The following is a 22,130-nucleotide window of genomic DNA, read 5'->3' as shown; positions in this document are numbered from 1 at the left end:
AGCGGCTGCCGGTGTAGCCGCTGAAGCCCCGATACTCCGGGGAAAGGGGCGGGGCCAGACCGCCCCAAATTGGCGGTCTGTATCCCGCCAGTGTCGCCAAAGTGCTGAACCTATTTTGAAGATAGAGTTCAGCATGTTGGATACCAATTTTAAAGTTCAGGCTAAAATATGGATTGGATCCATCACCCCACTGACATGGAAGCTGCCAACCACTACAAGAGGGGAAGGTAAGAAGGATCTTCCAAAAGAAAGAAGGAGGCTCTCCTTCTTGGGTTTTTATTTATTGGTTATTGATTCAGTTAATATAACAAATAATCAACCATCAAGTGTACAAATTTCAGTGGAAAATTTCAGCCTATAGCATAGGCAAACAATTTAAGATATTCATTTAAATTCCAACTGAAATATTCTTTAGAGCCAGTATTTAGAACCATTGCCCCATTTGACCAAAAAGGGACTAGCAGCCATACAAATTTAAGTGGAACTATAACATAGGCAAACATTTAAAGATATTCATTTGAATTCCAAATTAAGTATGATTCTATGATTCTATTCTTCAGAGCCAAGATTTAGAACAATTGCCACACTTGTCCAGAAAGGGCCTACCAGCTCCACCAAACAATGTATATTTCAAGGCTGACAAAACATTGTATGGCGAAGGAAATCTTCTGGGGGATCTAGTTACACTCCAGTGCTATGATTCCACTTTAACTGCCATGGTTCTATCCCATGGAATCCTAGGACTGATAGCTCAGGGAGGGGACTTTAGCATTTTCAGCCAAAGAGCTCTAGTGCCTCATGAAACTACAAATCTCAGGATTCCATCAGAGGTATCATGGCAGCTGAAGTCGAATAACATTCTAGAAGGCAAAAAAAGAGAAAGAAATATACTGTTAACTCTCTGTCTAACTCAAACAGAATCTACTTGGTTATCCTGTCTCAATAGTCATTGACAGCAGCAATTTCCCCGGCCCACTTGGAACATGCTTACATTTTGACAGAATGTTAAACTATCCACTTTTCAGCACTATTATTTCTGCTATTTCTCAACAGCTTTTCTGGAGATGTATAACGTCAAGGTGTGCCTATAATTACGTTCAGACACTAGTGTGTATATGATAAAGGGAGGGAATATAGTGTGAATGTGCGAATGAGTAGTTTCCTTCACTGTACCATAAGATTTAAAAATACATGTTTATTATTATTATTATTATTATTATTACTACTATTACTATTGATTTCTCTCTTCTTCTTCTTTTGCAAGATGACACAAATAAAGCAAAGATTAAGATTGTATTTTTTTTTGTTACAGGCCTAAGCTATGATCCAAAGAGCTAATCTTAGGTACATCCAAGGGCTCAATCATGCTAATGGGATGTTCAGCCTTTTTTCTTCAAATAACCAACTACTGCTTTTGAAAGTTGCTTTAATTCCAAATGTCATTTGCAATGTAGCACAGCAGAGAACAGCTTGCATCTCAAGTCTTCAACCCTCTCTGGATATTGGGACATAGTTACATAGGTGGTATTCTACTGTGGAACATGAGTTTCACTTACCAATAATGCAGAGAACAAATTTTCCAGATATCTGCAAAGCTTGTGGGACAGCCAACCTTTTTCAGTCAAGAATACTGATACCTTTAACAGCAATTATTAACTGACACTTTTCATGGCTGTTCTTAGTCATAAGAACCCTGGTAAGAAAAATGAATTGAAAATCCTAGGAGCTAAACAGGAATGCTGCGAAGTTTATGCAGGGACATAGCCAGGATTTTGGGAAGGGGGGGTCCACACTAAGTGCCACCATTGGGTGTGGTGGCGCAGTGGCACACACCATTCGTTTTATCTAATGGGGGGGGGGGTCCAGACCCCAAGACCCCCCCTCCCTTGGCTACATCCCTGGTGTATGGGGATGCTCAGGGGCAAAACCTCCCCGTTCCCACTTTTGTTTCTTTAGTTAACTGTCTTCAAGTTAACTTCAACTCATGGTTTGCCCTTGGCTTACTTCGATTGCTGCAAACTAAGTCCTGGTGCACACTTGTGAAAGAAACTGTGAGGAGGAGGAGAGAGCAACTGGGAAATTTTTAAAGCAGCTAAAACAAATGGCATAACGTAAGATTAACTGAGACTGTCCCTGCTAAATTGAGAACTCTTTAGCCTGGGTGTTGGCTTCCATGAGTTCTGCTTGGGCAACCTTCTGTGGAACATGTTAGCAAACAGACTACATCACAACAGAGCAACCTCTTGTATTTCTGCTGCTAGCAATTTGTTGCATCCAAGCCATCACAATTTATTTGTTTGGATATACTAGCTCTTAATCCACTGAATATTATTCATGTGAGAGAAAAATGAGGCTTAGTGTTGTTTGACTTGCTTCCAGATGACGCTGTTATTAATTAATATGTGAGTATATATCAACTTGTCAGTTTTTCTTATCAAAACTTTTCCAGAACTGAAGCTCAAAGACCTCTTTGTTTACAGCAGCAAGGCTGAAAGCTAGAAGAAATACAGCTACATATATAGAACATTGTGTATGCAGTATCTTATCAGCTGCATTTCTGAAAGCAAAAGAGACCTAATCTGAATTATTTGTTTTTTTTGAAGTTTTGAAATGTGGCTAACTAGCTTTTGTTGCTGTTGGGTGCTTTCAAGTCATTTCCAACTTATGGTGACCCTAAGGCAATTCTATCATAGGGTTTTCTTGGCAAGTTTTTTTCATTGCTATCCTTTGAGCCTGAGAGACTGTGACTTGTCTATAGCCAGCCAATTGCCGAGCCAGGATTCAAACCCTGACCTCACAGTGTCCCAGTCCAATGCCCAAACATTGCACACAATGGCCATCTTTAATTACTACCGTCTCATTTATTATCCATAGTATACCTTGGAAATTGTACACCTTAAAAAAATGATGATGTATCTTTTCTATGGCATCCCTCTTACTGTTAAAGTAAGATACAAAGGATGTGTTCAAGTGTTAATCTCCACACACAAAAACTAAAACTGAGTAAATTTTGGGTGTACACAACTCTTTGGATGCCAGGGCTCTCAGGACTTCTGTGCATTTAGTATGAAAGTTTGGAGGGTACTGTAAATATGTTTGTCCTATGAATGCACAAATCTCAACATGAATTGAAACCGCGCTTTCTGTGCTTCCATAGTTATAACCCTCCATTTGAACATGCTCTCAAGCCACCTTCAGAATTTAGTGCTAAATATGAAAAGGCTGAAGGAGGATCTAGTTTCATGGGGACATTGGAGAAAGGATTTTCGGATATGCCTCCACCATCAGCACACTTTTAGGCCTTATACAAGCAGGATGGCCACCTGCTTTTCTATGTGAATATGATGGACACGAGAATGACTGTCCCATCATCCCATTCTGTTTAATTTAACCCCCAGATGAGGGTGAAAACCTCCTTGATTTTCTGACTTTTGCTCAAAGAAGTAGCACTTTGCCAGTATATGTATATCCCAGCAATACCATGTTTTAATGTCTTATTTAAGTGAGACTTTTCTTTAAAAATCATGCATAAAATTAGGTTGTTTCTTTAAACTAATGAGTCCCAAGACAGCACAAGATTTGGTGATGTGTGAAATATAGTAATGTTAATGAGATGTGTTATCTCCCAATCTCAGTGTGTAACACCATATACTCTCCTGAATGCATATCTAATGGAACAGCTCATAAAGATGTCAAGGGAGGTGAAATAGACAGATCCTAACTGGGTGAATATGGGTCACACACATGAGCCATTACTACCCAGACTTTGACTAATCTAGATCTTCTGGCCTCATTTATGATTTCTGGAGACCCTGAACATCATCATTTTCATTTCTGTTCTGAAACGATCCTCTCCAAAATCCTGTCCCACCATCTCACCGCGTGGGAGTGACTCTGGGGCCTCAGGAAATGTCAGTGGAGTGCAAGTTGGTAAGGCTATGACTGTGGCCACAGTGGGAGTGTGCAGGTCTGCCATCCAGGGACCCAACTAAATATGGAGAGGCTCATCACCACAAAGTTAGCCACCATGTGACAAATTGTCCATAGCAACTGTGAACTGAGTGATAATGAATTAGCTATAGCAGCAATGAACACAAAGAGAAAGTGGAAATAGTTGTGATTCGTATCAGTGGCAAGACTATCTGCATGAATGAAATCATGGAACTTGAAAATATTCAAAGTTTAAAACAATTGTTACTGCTCGGCTACTTAATTTTTAATACTTAACCAATCCTCTACCCAACTGTTCTTGTCTTAATTTGGTATCAAAAGATTTTACCTGGAGAAAGTCTTCCTAAGGGAAAATGTCATATTCAGTACATGCACTGAACAACCAATTTACTTCCATATACATCTGTGAGTACTGATAACCTCCCAGGGGCTAATGATGGCAGTTTTCAGAGTGTAGCACCTCAAGAAACAGGGTTTCCACTCACCTCTCAGCAAGCTTGTAGTTTGAATGTAACTGCAGATGACCTAGTGCATTTCAGTCTTCCCCACACAAAGAAGCCTTACACACATATACCCTAAAAGCACCGGATTGCTTCTGATCATGGACGTTAAGCAGGATCAGCCCTGGTTAGTACTTGGATAGGAGACTGCCAACAAACACCAGGTGCTGTAAACTATATGTCAGGGGAAGGAAGTGGCAAAAACCCCTCTGAGTATTCCTTACCTAAGAAAACCCTATGAAATTCATGGCGTTGCCATAAATTAACAGGATACTTGAAGGCACACACACACACACAATTACATTTCATCTCCACCCACACAAAAGAGCATTTGCAAATTTTTGAGCATACAGCAGTTATGCATATGGTAATCCATGGAGGTGGGGGAGGAAAACAAACATGACAGCTCAGATTTAGCTAATTATATTTGTACAAATTACACTTTCTAATCATCTTAGTGGAAATTGCTGCTACAATAGTTCGGCACACACAAATCCCTGACACATAATTTCGTCAGCTCAAATGTGATGCAGATTAATGCAGTGACTAAAATACTCATTTCTTCTTTCTGGCTCTTAAAGATCTTTTTTTTTCTATGGGATTTCAAAAGTTGCATAAGCTTTTGTTTTTGCTACCAATACACACTTATTCTTTAGCTGCTTTTGAACCTAATAAATCTTCATGTACTAAACAGCTTTTCTCTCTATTGCCTTCCATCTCTTTGATCTAGCCATCCAGGAGTAATCCATGGGTAATTATAACTTCTGAGCTTCTTTTAGCCTAAAAGGAGCCGAGATTTATCACAAACCGTCATGAATCCTGATTTAAAATTATCAAGAGTCCAATTACCAATAGAAATAAGGGATACTTCTTTCCAATTAAAGTGATTGATTTCACATAAAAAGCAAGCAACATTTCACTTTTTAATTATGCACATTCTTATCAAACGTGAAGAGGGTCTCCCACATTTTATTTCATATTCCAAGAGAGTAATGTAACAAACATTAATCACATACTGATAGAATGCCAAGTATAATCATATTTTCACCCTAATTTGACAGAAACCAATCTATCAAAATATCCTATCGCCTTTTATAGTTATTCCTGGTTACTTTGGACTTATAATAACTGGAGAAGGAAAACAAGAAATCTAATTCATTCACTATATTCAGCCACCTAAGGTGGCATTAAATTTACCCCTCGTATTTAATTTAACATCAAAAGAGTTTGAGATGGTATGGGCATTTAAAGCCATGTTGTCATGTCTCATGAGATATTGTTTTTAAAAAATTAAGCTACTTCAGTTTCATATATTTACACGAAAAATAATGGAGTTTATCGCTCAGCATTTTAAACTGGCTCCAGCCTCCCGGGCTGGAGCTGGGACATGGGATGGAGGCAGGGATTATCACACACTAAATCACTGCCGAATCGCAGACCACCATCAACCTGGGTCCTAGCTGCACTCCGCCAGCATTTTTTCAAAGTAGGAAAGCCTTCCGGCTTCTAAAAAGTGCTGGTGGAATGCAGCTGGGACCCAGCCAAAACCCGGGGTGATGGTGGCCGGCAGTTCAGCAGTAATTTAATATGCAGTAATCCCTGCCTCCATCCCGCAACCTGACTCCAGCCTGGGAGGCTGGAGCTGATTTAAAATGCTGAGCAATAAGCTACTTAGTGGGTATTAATTTCCAGATATACTGATAGAATAATGCAAAAGTGTCCAAGAAGCCATATGCAATCCTAAAGAAATTGAATCATATCATATTTCCCCCCACATATATTTGGTTTCATGCTATTAATGCACACTACCATCCAAACCTGTACCTATATGTCCTTGCAGTCAGTTTTGCAAGTACACTGGGGAAAGACTCACTTTCTCATTACTGTCATTTTACCCCAGGGGAAAATATGATAGTCACTGACTGTTTGCTCAACTTAATACCTATGAATCATTTCAGCAGCTGTAGTCTTGTAGTTTTGCTGAAGCAGAGTTTGATACATTACTTTTGGACTACAGCTCCCAGAATTCCCAGACACCATAGCCATGCTGATGAAAGGTTTTAACTGTTGTAATCCAAAATGTTTTTTTTTCAAACTCTGTTTTAAATGTGGGCAATTAACAAAGGTGATATGTCAAGCTACTTTGATTAGTCTATAATTAGGAAGATTAGTCTATAATTAGGAAGAGGAAGGTATGGTTTTCCAGATCTTGCACTGTAGCTCCCATTATCCTTCACCATAGGCTATGCCAGTTAGTACTGATAAGACCCACTCCTAGCTTATGTAATGTGGATGGTGCAAGTGGTGACTACTAGTGGAAGGGCCTGTCTGTTGGTGGCACCCACCTGTGAAACTCTGCCCTGAAAAGAGCTCACCTAACACCTACTTTGTGGTCATTTCCATGTCAGGCAAATACTTTTCCCCCCAAGTCTTTCAAGATGGCATAAATCCTTTGAATTTTGTGCAAACCGTTTATTTTACTGTTCACTAACAATTTATTTTACTGTTTACTAGTATAAGCTGCCGACACCATAATACTAACATAGAAGCTCACAGACCTGGAACAACTACTAAGGGAAATCAAAGAATAAAGCACAAAGACAGGCTTACTGTTAAACATATAGAAAACAAAAATAATGACCACAGAGAACTTACACACATTCAAACTAGACAATGAAGAAATAGAAATAGTTAAAGAGTTCTCATATCTAGTGGACTGCAGCCAGTAAATTAGAAGAAGATTAAGAATGGGGAAGGTGGCTATGAAAGAACTGGGGAAAAAATCATAAAATGCAAAGACAGATAACTCAGCACAAAAGTCAGAATCATGCAAGCCACTGTATTCCCTATTAACATGTCTGGATGTGAGAGCTGGACAGTCAACAAAGAAGATAGGAGGAAAATCAACTCATTTGAGATGTGGTGCTGGAGAAGAGTACTGAGGATCCCATGGACAGCTAAAAGGACAAACAAATGGGTCCTAGAGCAGGTCAAGCCAGAAATACCTCTAGAAGCCAAGATGACAAAACTTAGACGGTCATACTTTGGACACATCATGAGAAGACATGAATCATTGAAAAAGACAATAAAGTTAGGAAAGGTGGAGGGAAGTAGAAAGAGAGAAAGGCCACATGCTAGATGGATGGACTTTATTAAAGAGACCATGAATATGAGTTTGCAGGAGCTGGGGAGAGCCGTAGGGGGGCTGGGAGATGTCTCATCCATAGAGTCGCCATGGGTTGAGATCAATGCGAAGGCAGTTAACAACAACAACAACAAAAACAAACTATAAGTACCTAGCTTGGCTAGTGTTAGAAATCTAGCCCCATCCTCTCCCCAGTACTTTATTTCTCTTTCTTCCCTGATCCACCTCTGTTTAATGTGTTTGGGATCCCTGCCAAAGGAAGGAGTATATGGCACTGCCTAAGAACTCCAAAGAAAACAAAGGCCTGGTACAGACAGGCTTTATGTGACGTCCTCGTCACATGCTAGGGTTGCCTCCAGGCGCTCCGCCCACATGCGGCCTAACCCTAGCATGTGACGGGGCGTAATCATGGCGGCCTCTTATCCACATGGGCCGTCATGATTACATCACACATGTGCTGTGTCCAAATGACATGGCACGTGTGTGACGTTGTCGCGCCGTCCCAGGCTGCTTATGGCGACCTAAGCACGGCGTGTGAAGGAGCTCCAAAATGGAGCTCCTTCAGAGGGCGCGGCTCATTCCCGCAGCCACCAAACAGCTGGGGGAACAATGTCAGGGGAAATGGGGCTGAGCGGCCCCTTTCTCCCCTGGCTGCAGCTCCCGGGGTGTCCTGGGGCATGAAGCCCCAAGGACAACCCTTTTCGGGAACAGGGAGAAGTGGCATTTTAACCCACTAAACATCTCAGGCCTCACTGAAGACTCTTCTGGACTGCTTTGGGATATCTGCCACCTAGTGGCTAACTGTGATACTGAAGGCAACAAATTTTAACAAAAATTTAAATCACCTGTTAAAACAAAATAAATCCATTCCCTAGAGCCACCTTCTGTCTATACTAAGTTTTAGATGTCTACATTTTGATCTTGGAGCTATGGCAGAAACAACTGTACTTTCTTTTGTGACCTAGTATTGCATTCCAAGATCATATTCACATTGAAAAGCACCCAGAGAACTTGGCTATTTTGCAGCATATTAATAGGATCACTAAATAAAGCATCATGTGTTCTGCAAGTATGACCTTTGTCCAGATTGCCATTGTGACTCATTGTGGATAATGGGCCTCCTGCACATGTTTGCATTAGCCCATTCATGACCAAAATGGCAAAGCCATTAATATCATTTAAAAAAAAACAACACACCCAAACAGATGTGCAGGAAGGTTTATGTATGTAACTGTAGCTTCAGCCAGCCACAAATATGCACTGAATAATAGTAGAACAACATAATTGAAAATCTAAATGCTTTTCAAATAAAGTTCTCAGAACATGTTTAAATACTTGACGGGATGCCATATTGAGGAGAGAGCTGACTTGTTTTCTGCTGCTCCAGAGACTAGGACACGGAGCAATGGATGCAAGCTACAGGAAAATATTCCACCTCAACATTAGGAATAACTTCCTGACAGTGAGGGCTGTTCGACAGTGGAACAAACTCCCTTGGAGTGTAGTGGAGTCTCCCTCCTTGGAGGTCTTTAAGCAGAGGCTGGATGGCCATCTGTTGGGGATGCTTTGATTGAGAGTTCCTGCATGGCAGGGGGTTGGACTGTCTGGCCCTTGTGGTCTTTTCCAACTCTATGATTCTGTGATTCTGCCACTGTAATTGGAATAAATGCTCACAGTTCTTCTGTCAGCAATAGCAGGTTTCTTCTCTGACTTTGGCTTCTGTAATAATTGAGGAAGACATACAGGATTGGGAGATGTTCTTTGTTTCTGGAGTGCCTCCTCCAAATTCACCTGCTTCCTGGAAATCATTTTCATAGGCCTTGAGGTGGGATCTTTCACAGTTAGTTCTTCAAGATGTCCTCCCTTATGGCCTAGTCTCTTAAGTCCTTACTACTCTTACGCCTTAAAATTACTCACCAGTGGCACCTTCAGTGATGCTCAATCAGTTCCTTGAATTCTTTCTCTGATGGGCCTGCTATTTGATCTGTCACAGAATCCTCCTTAAAGCCTTCCCTGTTCTTTTTCTTACTGGAAAAAGAAACCACCTCTATAACCAGACATAAGCCTAAAAGTCATACCTCTATTGCTTCCCAGAAAACTTTACCATCTTTTTTTTTTAGACGTTTGGAGTTAGGCTGCATGTCTAGCCAATAAGGAATCTTCCTTTCTGTCTCCCAAGAGTATATTTTACAACTTCACTTTATGATTTCCAGCAGTAAATTAAACAAACAAAAAACAGCCACTAAGTTAATGTTGGCACTCAGCTCAGCACCACACTGTTTAATCCTCAGGTCAGTGTCCAGCTCTCCATCCTCAAAGGCAAGGCCTGACAACACAGTATAGGATGTGTATTGTAATAAGATTTTTTTTAAAAAAATCTTATTTTGTATCTGTCTAATTCTTCAGCACCAATCTGCAGAAAGTGAAACAGCATCTGGATGCTAAAGGATGATAAATGGAATGGGAGGAACTTCATCTCTGGAGGCAGATTAGTGGCTGGGACTGTATACAATACTATATGAAGTAATATCTAACTTTATGCAACTATACAAATATCCAGACTCCTCTCTTCAAGAGAGATAACAAGGATCACCAGAATTTTTTTTTTAAAAAATCATGTGCTATTGGAAGAAGTAATGTTATTTGCAGGGTCACAAAGAATGTGTATCCCATCATATTTGAGCTTTCTGAATCAAACCAAAATCACAAACTAGTACAGAAGCCTTTTATTATTTTTCAGCTCATAGTGTAACACAAGAAGAAAATAAAACTTGGCTATTTTAAACTAAGCAATAAAACTATTCCTTTTGTAGTGGCACATGTTCACCACCTTCACACATTTATACCAAGAATAAAGAGGGGCACTGTTCATATTGTTTAAGCTTACATACTATGCTCAATATTGTATGCAGTTAAAATGGACAGGAAATTAGAATTGTGTTTCCAATCTGATAAACTCCAGTTCTAAGGAGACGGTAAATGACTGGTAGAAATTTAGTCTCTTGATCATTTTTTTATGGCACATAGCAGTTTTAACATAACTTTTGAAAAATGTAGTGCATATATTGTGCGTTGAGTTTTGAGAGGTTTTGGCTAAGCTTTATTTTTGAGAGGAATGGAGTTATACTAGAGAATGTAATTAAGATGCAGAAAGATCGTAACAAGTGATGAAGCTTGTTCGCTGTGACCACTGCATACTATAGATGTTGGGCTCATGTATGAAACCAATCTGTAGGTGAAGAACATGGAAAGCCCCCCCTTTAAGCATAAAATATAGAAAATGGGCTCTGAGTGAAAATATAAACAACCAAAATTGTACAGCAGAGACAGCCTTAGGGAGGAATGAAGGCAAAGTTGACTTCAAAGGAAGAGAGGACTGGGAAGGAAAATTATTTTTTCCCTTGGTATATAAATGTAAGCCTGCCAAAAGGATATTTTCTAATACATTAAAACAACCTGCACTTCAGAATAATTAAATGTGTCCTTAACAGTTTAGGAAGAAAAATGGCACCATAGCCAAGTGAGTAAGAGAGACTTCCTTTTTCAAAATGTTCATACAGATTGAGTTCAGCAAAGCATACTTGACAGTAGATCCCTCCAGCTGGATGCTGGAATGTTTAGTCTCAAAAATTGCTTCTCTGTTAAAATTTTTCTAATAAATCTTTTTTACAATCTTCCAATTCTTAATAGTTTTATGTCACAGGGCTGCAACACAACATTTTGTTTCTTCAGTTCATGACCGGTACATCTCCATGAAGCTTTTCATGAATGTTGCTAACTTTTCAACATCTTCTATAGTGACAGCATTATACAAAGAGGCACGGATTCCTCCCACAGATCTGGAATATGAGAAGGACAATGTAAGAAAACAAGCAGAGAGTCACACACACTTTCACAAGTATTCTTTATTTCTCTACAGACCATGGTCTTTTAGGGAGAAAGAATATGAAATGTCTTTGCTTGCTCTCAGTGAATCCTGATAAGATTACCCCCACAATAAGAGTGGGGTGGAAAGGAATTGACCTCAGCGACAAAATCTGGGAGGGAAGTCAAAATCAAGGGAAGGAAGTCACAACAATTTGTGGTTGTCTTCTTGTTTGTTTTTCCTTTCGTAAAGTGTGTATTATTAGTTTTTGTGTAGATGTTAGAATTAGGTTATGCATTACATATGTATTGGGCTGATGTATTAGGTATATGTATTTCATGGTGTTCCGTTGTTTTGCTTTTGCATTTTATTGTTGTTAAAGTAATTTTTAAATGTTGTTTTATATATATAATTGTACATAGAATATTTTTTTTTAAATCAGCTACATGTATGTGACTGACTGGATTGTTCTGGAAAAGAGAAAAGAAGCTGAAGGGGACTTGGGGAAAATATGGTTATGCAACAGCAGATATGGAGAAACAGTGGCATTACTTCAATAGTTAATAGTTAATTCGCTATTTATTTTGTCACACACAAAAAGGAACATCTGTTCAAGGACTACTGTTCGTGACTTATTTTAGGGCTTTCAACTTTGTAATCTGAAACATAAATGAAAACTAGTCATAGTTTAGTTTCTAAATACTCAGGGATTTTAATTATTAAATTCCAATTAAAGGGTTTTTCAGAAAAGGGCAAACATTCAGCAAACCCTTATTATAAATAGGAAGTTTTGTTCACATTCAGATGAACTAAGATAATTTAATCACTCTTCCTCATGAATGGTGAGCACAGTATGTCCCGTCATCTTGTTAAATGGCTCCAGATAAAATTTCTTCACAGTTCTCTCTCTTACCTATGCCCTTTCAGGGATATCATGTTGTTTTCTACAGCTTTATCAAGGAATTTCTTTTCAAGGGCTTCATCACCTTTGATACTACCGATCCGAAAGGGAACGTTCATTCTGCTTCTGTTCTTTCTTTCAACAGGGCATCTGAAAATATCATAATAATATATTTCATATTTTTGAAAGCCGTATTTTAATTGATTTGTTATAAATTCAATACAAGATAAACTAGATCAAATTTCTAAACAAGTTGTTTCTTTATCCACAAAAATAACTCCACTCTGTAACAGCCTTCCTCAAATTGGTTCCTCCCAGATAATTTTAGATTTCAACTCTCAGTCTCTTATCATTGCCTATGGTAGCTGGACTGAGGGGGAATAATAGTCCAAACCTTCTGGAGACTATCAGTTTGGAAAAGGATTGCCTGTAATCTCACATGGATTAGTTGAATGATAATCACATGGAAACACAAGTTGGGCATGCACATGAAAACACAATGCTGTATTCCAGAGCAACTGCTGAAGAAACAAAATGGTGTCCAATTGGCAATTCAATTTCTGATCTGTTTGGACTGAGATTTATTCATGCTTGGAGCAGACTCATAAAAGATATCAAGTAGCTTTCCCATCTCTCAGATACATGATTTCAACAGTACCTTCCTTCTTGGGTTCCACTGGTACTGAGGAGCACACTGCCTCTGATATTGGAGGAAATATGCGCATTCAGATACAGTACAAAAACAGCTAGTTTGCACTGAAGTCTTCCTGTTGTTACTATTGTGTGCCTTCAAGTAATTTCTGACTTTTGGCAACTCTAGGCAAACTTTTCATGGGGGTTTCTTCACAAGATTTGTTCAGAAGGCGTTTGCCTTCCTCTGAGGCTGAGAGTGTATGACTTGTCCAAGGTTATCCAATGGGTTTTCATGGCTGAGCAGGGATTTGAACCATGATCTTCCATAGTTCTTGTCCAACACAAACCACCATACTACTCTGGCTCCCACTGACAGCATTATCCCCTAACAATTCATATAATTTGCTTTTAAAGGCATCGTTAAATTTAGTGGCCATGATTAGATTCTTGTACTGTTCTGCAATGAAAAGACCTAGAAATGTGATTGCAATTTGTCTCGCTTCAGGTTCTGGTTAAATTTTGCCAGCATCAGCTGTCTAAGAGAGAAAAAAGCAGACATAATTCAGCAACTATGGCACAAGTCACTCATGAAGTTGCAGTTTAACTTTTTCACACTGCCACTCACAAGATCTGGAGAGTGGAAGCACAGGATGAAAGGCAGAAAGACTGCAGCCATGTGGAAGATGGAATACAATTCCTGTGGCATTGAAAGGCCGGTCACATTTTGGTCTGCCCAGTGAGGCATTTCATTTGCTAGGTGGCATTTCACAGGTAAACAGCCCTGCTTCAGATAAGATTTTCCTTCAGCGAAAAGCATGGCACAGACATTGCCACCTCAGCTGCAAAAGGCAGCAGTACATACTGATAAGACACATACCACTCCTCAGCAGCAGTTTAATTCTATCACAGTAATGGCCACTACTTCGATTTTGGACTCCTGAACAGTTTAGGTTCTAAAAGCAAAATCTGAATTAGCTGTTTTCAGAGTGGAGAATCTCTCCAAGCTTTCAGCTCACCTAATTCCCCAGTCACTTCAGAACCAACAGCTAGAAAATATGAAATGGGAAAGAATGAAAGAAAGAATATTATAGATTAATTAGCATTCAAAGTGTGCCATTTACAGCATGGTATGGTCCTTACATAGCAACTCCCATGCCTCAAAACTTGGCACCTTAGGAAGAAGGCTGAAAGTGTCTTGGCTATATACAAGCATTCCACATGCCCCAGAGACTTTGTGTGAAAGTAACATTCCCATATCAATCTCTGCCATACGCAAAATCCCATGAAAGAGCTCTGCACCACACGACTGCTGGCATATCAGAATTAACTCATGATTGGTTTGAGGGAAGGCTGTTAGTTATGAGCAGCAAAACCAAGTATGATGGACATGTGCCAGAAAGACAGAAGTCAGGATGGGCACATGCCAGAGGGAGAAAATGACAAAATAGAAGAGTGGGCACAAGACACATCCAGATAGGTTCCTTGTTCAAAAGGATGAATCCTCTCATAGTGGTGCACTTAAGCATCAAGCTAAAATTGAATTTATGCAATTAAAAATGAAAGTAAGACTCAATAAAGCTTATGATACTGATGGAGAATAGTTTAACTTTTGTTCCTATTACTTCATATGAATGAAATAGTTGTCCCTCCTTATTCGTGTGGATTAGAGGAACAGGAGTCCCGCAGATATGAAAAATCTGTGAATAATGTAAGCCCCTACCACTTCCCCTCCGATGCCTGGGAGGGACCAGAAGAAACTCGCTCGGCTCTTCCCCTGCCTTTTCCTTCCTTTAACTGGCACTGGGAAGCCAGTTAAAGAGACAGGAGCGCAGGGGGGAGGAGGCACATGCCTGCCTCCCTTCATCCCCCCACCCTTCAGTCCCTTTCCACAGCCAGCTATAGGGACAGGAGGGAGGGGGGGTGAGAAGAAAGAGGCATGTGCCTGTTTCTCCTCATCCCCCCTTCCTTCCATCCCTTCCCAGATCTGGCTGAAGGGACTGAAGGGCGTGGGGATGAGGAGAAAGAGGTGCACGCTGCCTCCCCCCGCCCTCCTGTCCATCTAGATTTGCCTGCCCCATCCGTTTGCCTACCCCATTGCCCCCCAGACAGCCCAGGCTGTTGCTTGGCCCACCAGAAAAGAAACAGAGTTGGCTCCTAGGCTTTTTTCCTGAGGGGAAAAAAGCCGAGGAGGGAAGGGGAGAAGGAATGCCTGGGCAAGTGGCCTTGACCTCATGCATAATCAAGACCATGAATCTGGAGGGCCAACTGTAATTACAGGGGTCCCTTGTTATATGCTGGAGTTTGGTTCCAAGATCCCCTGTGGATAACAAAATCTGTGGATGCTCAAGTCCCATTAAATACAATGGCAGAGCAAAATGGTGTCCCTTATTAAAAATGGAAAATCAGGGTTTGATATTTGAAATTTATCCTTTTTTGAACATTTTCAAACTGTGGATGCTTGAATCCATGTATAAAAAATCAGTGTATAAGAAGGGCCAACTGTACTTCAAATGGTTAATTCCATGGGAACAGAAGAAGCCTCCCCTACCACAGACTCTTCATCCAAAGATTCAAGCATCTACAGCTTGAAAACATTCAAAAAATATAAATTTCAGAAATGCTAGAGGGCCTAGAGGGCACTGAGGCAAAAATATGTCTAAAATGTTAGCCATTTGCGCATGTTGGAAGAGTTTAGGGGGTAATATAGTCCATCACCCTGCCCTAGATCATTGTGTTCCCCATACTATTTCATTTATCGTGGCAAATTTTAAAGAGGTGTTACTTCATATTTCCACAAAATTTCTTTTTACTCTTGTAATCCAGCCAAAGGCAATAATCCTCTACCCTGTGCTGCAACAGATAACATTTTAAATTAAGTTTTCTAAAGTAATTCTACAAGCCCATACAGGTAAAGCTTCAACAGAATATTCCAGGTGGCTGCTACAAACCCGCAATCTTTCCTGCATATTTAACAAAAAAAAAAAAAATCCAGGTCATTCTTGTGATCATTAACTATGGGGCTGTACAATAGCCTCAAAGAGGCGGCCTCCAGCCACCCCTTCTTCAGACAGATTGGGGCTGCAGCAACTGCACACCATGGCACAGATCCGGCCTTTCCAGAACACGAAAAAGAGCCACAATAAATGGTTCCTTTTTGCACCGTGGAAAAGGTGCAATAGCTGCAGAGCCACAACTATACGGCACTTCTTCAGCACTGAATTGTATGGACACAGCATAGGAGAAGCATCATGATGCCGCACGCCATGGAGAGCAGCGTGCAATGTCATGGAACCCTGGGGGACAGAGTCAGGGCATGCATCATGTGGATGCAACACCCCAACTCCGTCCCCAGGCCAGCCTTAAGAGCCCCTATCTTGCCTGCTTCCTCCCACCCTTCTAACAGCTGGAAAAGTTTCAGCAGCAACCTCAAAGCATTTATTTCCCTCTGTTTAGCAGAGATTCACATCTTCCTGTGAGCCATTTATATCACAATAATGATAGAGGTTAGAGTAACTTACACATAGAAGTCATTGGATCTGTCAATAATGTCATAAATCATTCGTGATTTCTTTTGGCTGAGTTTATCCATAGCGGCAGTTCCACCATTGTTTTTAATCCACTCCAGGACCAAGCCCATGATGTAGATGCTGGAACCAAAAGAAACAACAATTACAAGCAATAAGCAACATTAATTAATTCTAAACGTGTTTTGACATTCTAAGCATGTTTGGCTTCCATTATGTAAGCTGTAAACTTGGCACAGATTGCATGGAATAATAGTCTTGTGATACCTGAAAGGCTAATGTTTTATTTGGCACCAATTATTTGTGAACACCAGCCTATTTCAATGATGCAAAGAGTGGGCATAAGCCCACACAGGAAAGCAAGTCAGCTTTCTCTTAAGACAAAATTCACAACATCTCACACACAAAGACTTTCTCAGTGGGCACCAAGGAAATGAAATGTGTATCAGAGCCAACATTTTCAAATGGCTCAAGCAAATGAGACTAGTCATATGCTAAAAACACTTTAATTACAAGTAAAACTTCCCAGTTAAAGAAACTATGGGCAGATCTACACTGAGAATGCCCGCAGAGAATTCTGGCTCCAAAGCTTCCCCTTTGCTTGTACGTTCCAGAGTCACAGTGGACAGCTGACTACACTGGTCCCACTATGCCTCCCACCACTACCACTGCAAGTTGCTCCCACAGAAACAAAAAACAAGGCACCATATAGTTGGGCACCTCAGAGGAGCAATTCATACAGGTGGCAGTGGCTGCCATAGCGGGACACTGTGTAGACAATCGCCCACTGTCGCTCCAGGATGCCCCAGACCTTTTGGGAAGATGTGGAGCAAATAGTGAGTTATTTAAAAGCGTGTTAAGGGGGGTGGGATTGCCCTTCCCACCTGTGGGCAGTCCTCAGTCTAATTGGGCTTTTAGTCCTGTGTAATCTGAACCGAGTGACACAGAGGGAACTCACAGCAAATGGCCCATGTAGTCACGCTCTATATCTGACTTCTAAGTTTTCCAGTTAGCATCCTGTTCTCCAGTAAATGCTGCTCTAGGATACATAGGTTTAAACTATCACAAAGTCACTACTATAAACATTTTCTGTATTGGTCCTACCACAATTGTAGAAGTTATAGTCTGAACCAGAATTTCTCAATCAGGGTTCTGTGAAAGGTCATCAGGGGTCCTGGGAGCGATCACAGTTGGGGGGGGGGGGGGGGGTTTTTTTAAGGTTGAGAAAAGCTAGCCTAAATGGTTTTTCACTATCTGGTTTACCCCAGCCCTCAGCTTTCTTGACTTTAATAGTTAAAAATAACTTAGCATATTTTGTTACTACTACTGTTAAACAGCTGTGAGAAGTCTTTGTTAATAAACTGTAAACCACTCAGAGATCCCCCAGTACTAACATCAGCATGCTCCTAGTATAGACTAAATGAAAACATACTGAGTACTGTGAAATATTGGGTAGCATTAAAAGAATCTTGACTCAAAGGCCAGGGGGTCAATAAGAACTTGCTAAAAACAATGCTGGCATTATCCTTTTTTAAAAAAATATGGGAACATTAACAATTTCACCAAAAAGCTCCACCTCTTTAAACTTTTCACCTAAATCAATTTCCTTTGTAGTAACTAGGTTGACAATAATGTCATGCACTACAAATTACGTTCTTAACAGAGACTACCAGAATCCCACTGCTTTTCTATAGCACACTGACTGCTATTTTTAAAGAGAGTTATTGAATGAAAATGAGAATGCAAAACATGTACTCTCACTTTGTCTGTGTGGTTTTAGCTACATAACTCTGCTTGATGGAGCAGACACATTTCCCATGGAAGCTCCTTTGCATAATAAACCGCCTGTCTCTGTCTGCATGTGTTTAATGGCACACTTCCAACATGTTCTCTTTCATTAATCCCTCTATTAGAGACTGAAAAGGGGTGCTTCAAAAGACTGCATTATAAAATTCTTCCACATTACATCTGCTTGCACAATACAGTTTTGAACACTTCTGGACCACATAGTCAAAGGCCTAAGGCTGCAACCTACTTTGCCACAGCTAAAAATATTAATATTTTTTATATTGTTGTTGAGATGGCCAAGAAGGTTCTTTACATTTTAAGTCTCCAAAATCTTTACAATAACCCTATAATGTGGGCTAGTTGCAGTATCACCATAATACAGATAGGGGCTGACAGCTAATAGTAGAGCTGAGTTTTGAGAAACACGATGGCCTGAGGGGAGAAGGAGGTAGCACTGTTTAGGGCATGCAGAAGCTGCATGGGGAAGCAGCAATCCTCTCTCCCATTTCTGATGACAAATCTGCTTCCATTAACACTGCAGAAGCACACTGCTGGGTCACTGACCTCAGGCCTTGGCATACCTTCCAATGGAATGATATGTTAGTCCTTGGGATACAGGGATTCCAATATTTCCCAATCCAATTCTGTTTTGTCACACGTTTGGTTTGGAGTAAAAAATATTTTCAATATTTTGTTGCTGTGCTTCTCCTAGTTTTCCATCTTGGCTGATTTAAAATATGCATATTGAGTGCATTTATACTGTTCAGCCTTTTACAGAAATATTTTTATTGCTTTCATCGGCAATAAATTGTGGTATTTTCATTTTATACCACATACTGCATTTCAGGTCTTCAGAAGACAAGTAGCCCTTGCCTAGCCTGCAAATGCAGACTTTAGCAAAGCTCGGATTCACCAAGAAAATTCTTGCATATTCCAGTGGGAAAATATATAGAATGCTGCACAGGACTGAATTTCACCTAAGCCTTTCCTATATCCACCAGAGTACATCCACTAAACAGCAGGCAGCGAGTAATTGAATGACCCACTTTAAAGCCACATAGAAAGCTTCAATGTCATCCCCAAAGCAGGGTGAGTTGCAGATTTGAATATCAAGCAAATCCCTGTAGGTAGGAAATGAGATTTTCTTCTGGGGGAAAATGCTATTAATCTCCACCCAGGAGATTAATGTTGGGAAGCCAGGGCTCCTTTTGGCAAGAGGTTAAAATGATCCACATTGCTCTAATTTAATTCAGCGTTTTGCTAAACCAACTCATGGACATTCAGGTCAGGTTGCCAGCCAACTACTGCCAGCAAACGGAAGAAAGAGAAGCAGTTAAAGAAAACAAAAACAAAAACAAAAAGGAGAAGAAACTCATGGGTAGCATTTTAAAAGCAAACTCAAAGCAGACATACTCTGCCAACATAGAGGTTAATATTTACAACACTGTAATAGTTTGTTCTGAAGTATGCGTCACTAACCCACACATATACCAAACCAAAAAATAAATAAATTCAAGCAAATCATGCTTGGAAAGTTGAGTTGCCTAACCTGAGGAGAGTTGCCACAGTACAGCAGGGTGGGCAAAGTTGGTATAACCTTCCTTTCAATGACCTGTCATAACTCAAACATTTGAGTCATAACTCAGAGAACATGACATTGGCCAGTGATGTTCCCAAAAGCCTCTAGAAGGAAGCACTGGATATTACAGGGCACTTTGAGGTCCCTGGGGACTGCAACATACAAGGGGATTTTCAAAGCCAGAAGTCATTTCCAGTTGGAGGGGTCAGTATCCTTGTTAAAATATATTTTGGATGTGAAGGGCATGGATGTTGGGAAGGAGGCTGGTCCATCCCCCAACTCCTGAAAGCTTCTCTCAGCATTCATAGACTTTTGTGAAATACAGTTCTCTTCAAACTGCTAAAATATTACTTTCCAGAGTAACTTTCATGTGGTAAAAGAAAATAAATGAGGGAGTGTGCTTTAAAAAAACATGTGGTGACTTATGCAATTCAAGACTTACCACTGATTAAAGACTAAGACCACATAACACATTAACTGCAAGGTATGCCTGCCACTGAGTCACTTCCCTCCATCTTCTGGAAAGGTCTAGTTCAGCCCACTCACCTCCTGTAGCTGACTACTATGATTACAGTGCCCATCATCCTCATGTACCATACTCACTGGCTATGCTAGCTGGGGCTGATCTAGTAAAGATGTAGAGAACACTAGATTGGAAGAGAATGAGAGCAGTACTCAGGCTTTCATTTCCTCCATGTAATTAGAATTATAGGATAGAAAGGGTGAGCTTGAATGTATATTCCTGTATGGCAAGGGGATGGTCTAGATCTCCCTTATAGTCTCATCCAGTTCTATGATCTGTGAGTATAAAAGCTTTACTCTTGTCCATTGCCCTCCACAAGTTCAAGGGCAGCTTTTGCACTGCAGGGAAGCCTGTTCTATTTCTGTAATCTCCTGCCTTCATTTCAAAACCCAGGGTGGTGGGGGAGACAAGTGCTAGATTTTTGTACGGGAAGAAAAGGCTTCCCATTCCTGGCTATTGTCCTACAATTTGGGTAGGTAATGGGGGACTGTGGCCAAGGTAACATATCTAGCCCCATTTTCAATGTTTAGTGGAGGGTGTAGTACACCAGAATAGGACCAAGGTGAGAACAATAAATATAGCTGGCATAAATAGGTTGCTGGTTGCTTGTTCTTTCCAGAAAAAAAATTATATTGTCACCTATCCATACACACAGTAGGTTTTCCCAATGATGGGAAATCTGTGGCCCACCTGTGGGTTTTGGAATTCTTACTCCTTGTATCTTTCAGCATTGGCTATGCTGTCTAGGATTGATGGGCATTTCTTTCTAGCATCTGGAGGAGCGCCCCTTTCCAACTCCTGCATTAAACCTACAAAATCCTCCCTTAATCTGCAAATGCTGGTCCAAAGGATATTTTAATTCTAAGACAAACCATATAAGTATATTATTTTCCAGTTTTTAATATGGCCCAGGAGCTTTTCTTGTTTTCTCTTTGGTTTTACCCTGCATGTTACATAGGGCAAGGAATGACCATATTTCAAAAGTTAAAAAGCCTCTCTTCTTTATGATACTTCCAGATATCATGTTATTGTTTTGATGGTGCCATAAAATAGCTGAGGGGAGATGAAAGAATACTTTTAAGATAAATAGTTTGGTATTTTAAAACATGGTATTTAAGAAATTAATACAGAAGATGTGGCTTCTGCAACGTGTGTAGAATAAACTATTTATCAGATAATACTGGGGATAAGGGGAAACCAATCTATTGCACATGCAATGTCAAAGGTACATGAAATATGGAACGATCTCGCTAAAGCCTGGGATTTGGTAAGGCTACACACTCACCCTGCTAAGATAACAGGATTGACTATTTTTCCATTTGTACATCCTATCAGCTGAAGTATACTTTCAGAAACACACTGACTCACAAGCTTTAAAAAGTCAAATGCCTATTTCATATACGACCCACCTGTTAAAAAAGACATTTTAAATGAAGCTTGTATAATTTCAGTATTCTGTTGATATAATGCAAATGCTTGCTCTTGAACTGTGAATTTTGGGGTCTGTATTCAGAAATCTCCACAGTCAGCGACATACTTTCACTCAACTCTAGCTTGACTAGAGTTCCTAATTATCCTACTAACAATTTCCGCTACTGTCAGCAAATCAGTGGCACAGACAGCAATGCTGCATTCAGGTTCACCTTGTTCACAAGAACTGCTAAATGATGAAATCTTGATAGCAAGGTGATAATTCAGTGGAAAAGACATCACTCTCTTTT

At 40.3% G+C, this 22,130-nt stretch overlaps 1 protein-coding gene and 1 long non-coding RNA gene across 3 annotated transcripts in view; one reads left to right on the top strand and one right to left on the bottom strand.

Moving 5' to 3' along the window:
- Positions 1 to 4,191, top strand: part of LOC121922901 — a 21,206-nt gene extending 17,015 nt beyond the window's left edge. Inside the window, exon 4 of the long non-coding RNA XR_006102251.1 lies at positions 1,313 to 4,191. This is a non-coding gene — a long non-coding RNA (uncharacterized LOC121922901). The remainder of the gene's footprint in view (positions 1 to 1,312) is intronic.
- Positions 4,192 to 10,307: 6,116 nt separating this feature from the next.
- PSAT1 (phosphoserine aminotransferase 1) overlaps positions 10,308 to 22,130 on the bottom strand; it is a 27,291-nt gene continuing 15,468 nt past the window's right edge. Inside the window, exons 7-9 of one of the 2 annotated variants that reach the window (XM_042455503.1) lie at positions 16,514 to 16,642; positions 12,375 to 12,512; positions 10,308 to 11,435 (exon numbers count right to left, since the gene is read on the bottom strand). In XM_042455503.1, the coding sequence (XP_042311437.1) occupies positions 11,330 to 11,435; positions 12,375 to 12,512; positions 16,514 to 16,642 (373 nt within the window). In that variant the 3' untranslated portion in view covers positions 10,308 to 11,329. Of the gene's footprint in view, positions 11,436 to 12,374; positions 12,513 to 14,011; positions 14,042 to 16,513; positions 16,643 to 22,130 lie in introns of those variants that run through there. The other variant, XM_042455504.1, reaches the window with a different exon arrangement.

The sequence above is a fragment of the Sceloporus undulatus genome, chromosome 2 (genome assembly GCF_019175285.1).
Source record: "Sceloporus undulatus isolate JIND9_A2432 ecotype Alabama chromosome 2, SceUnd_v1.1, whole genome shotgun sequence".
NCBI classification, from domain to species: domain Eukaryota; kingdom Metazoa; phylum Chordata; class Lepidosauria; order Squamata; family Phrynosomatidae; genus Sceloporus; species Sceloporus undulatus.
This window is presented reverse-complemented; position numbering and strand designations above follow the sequence as displayed.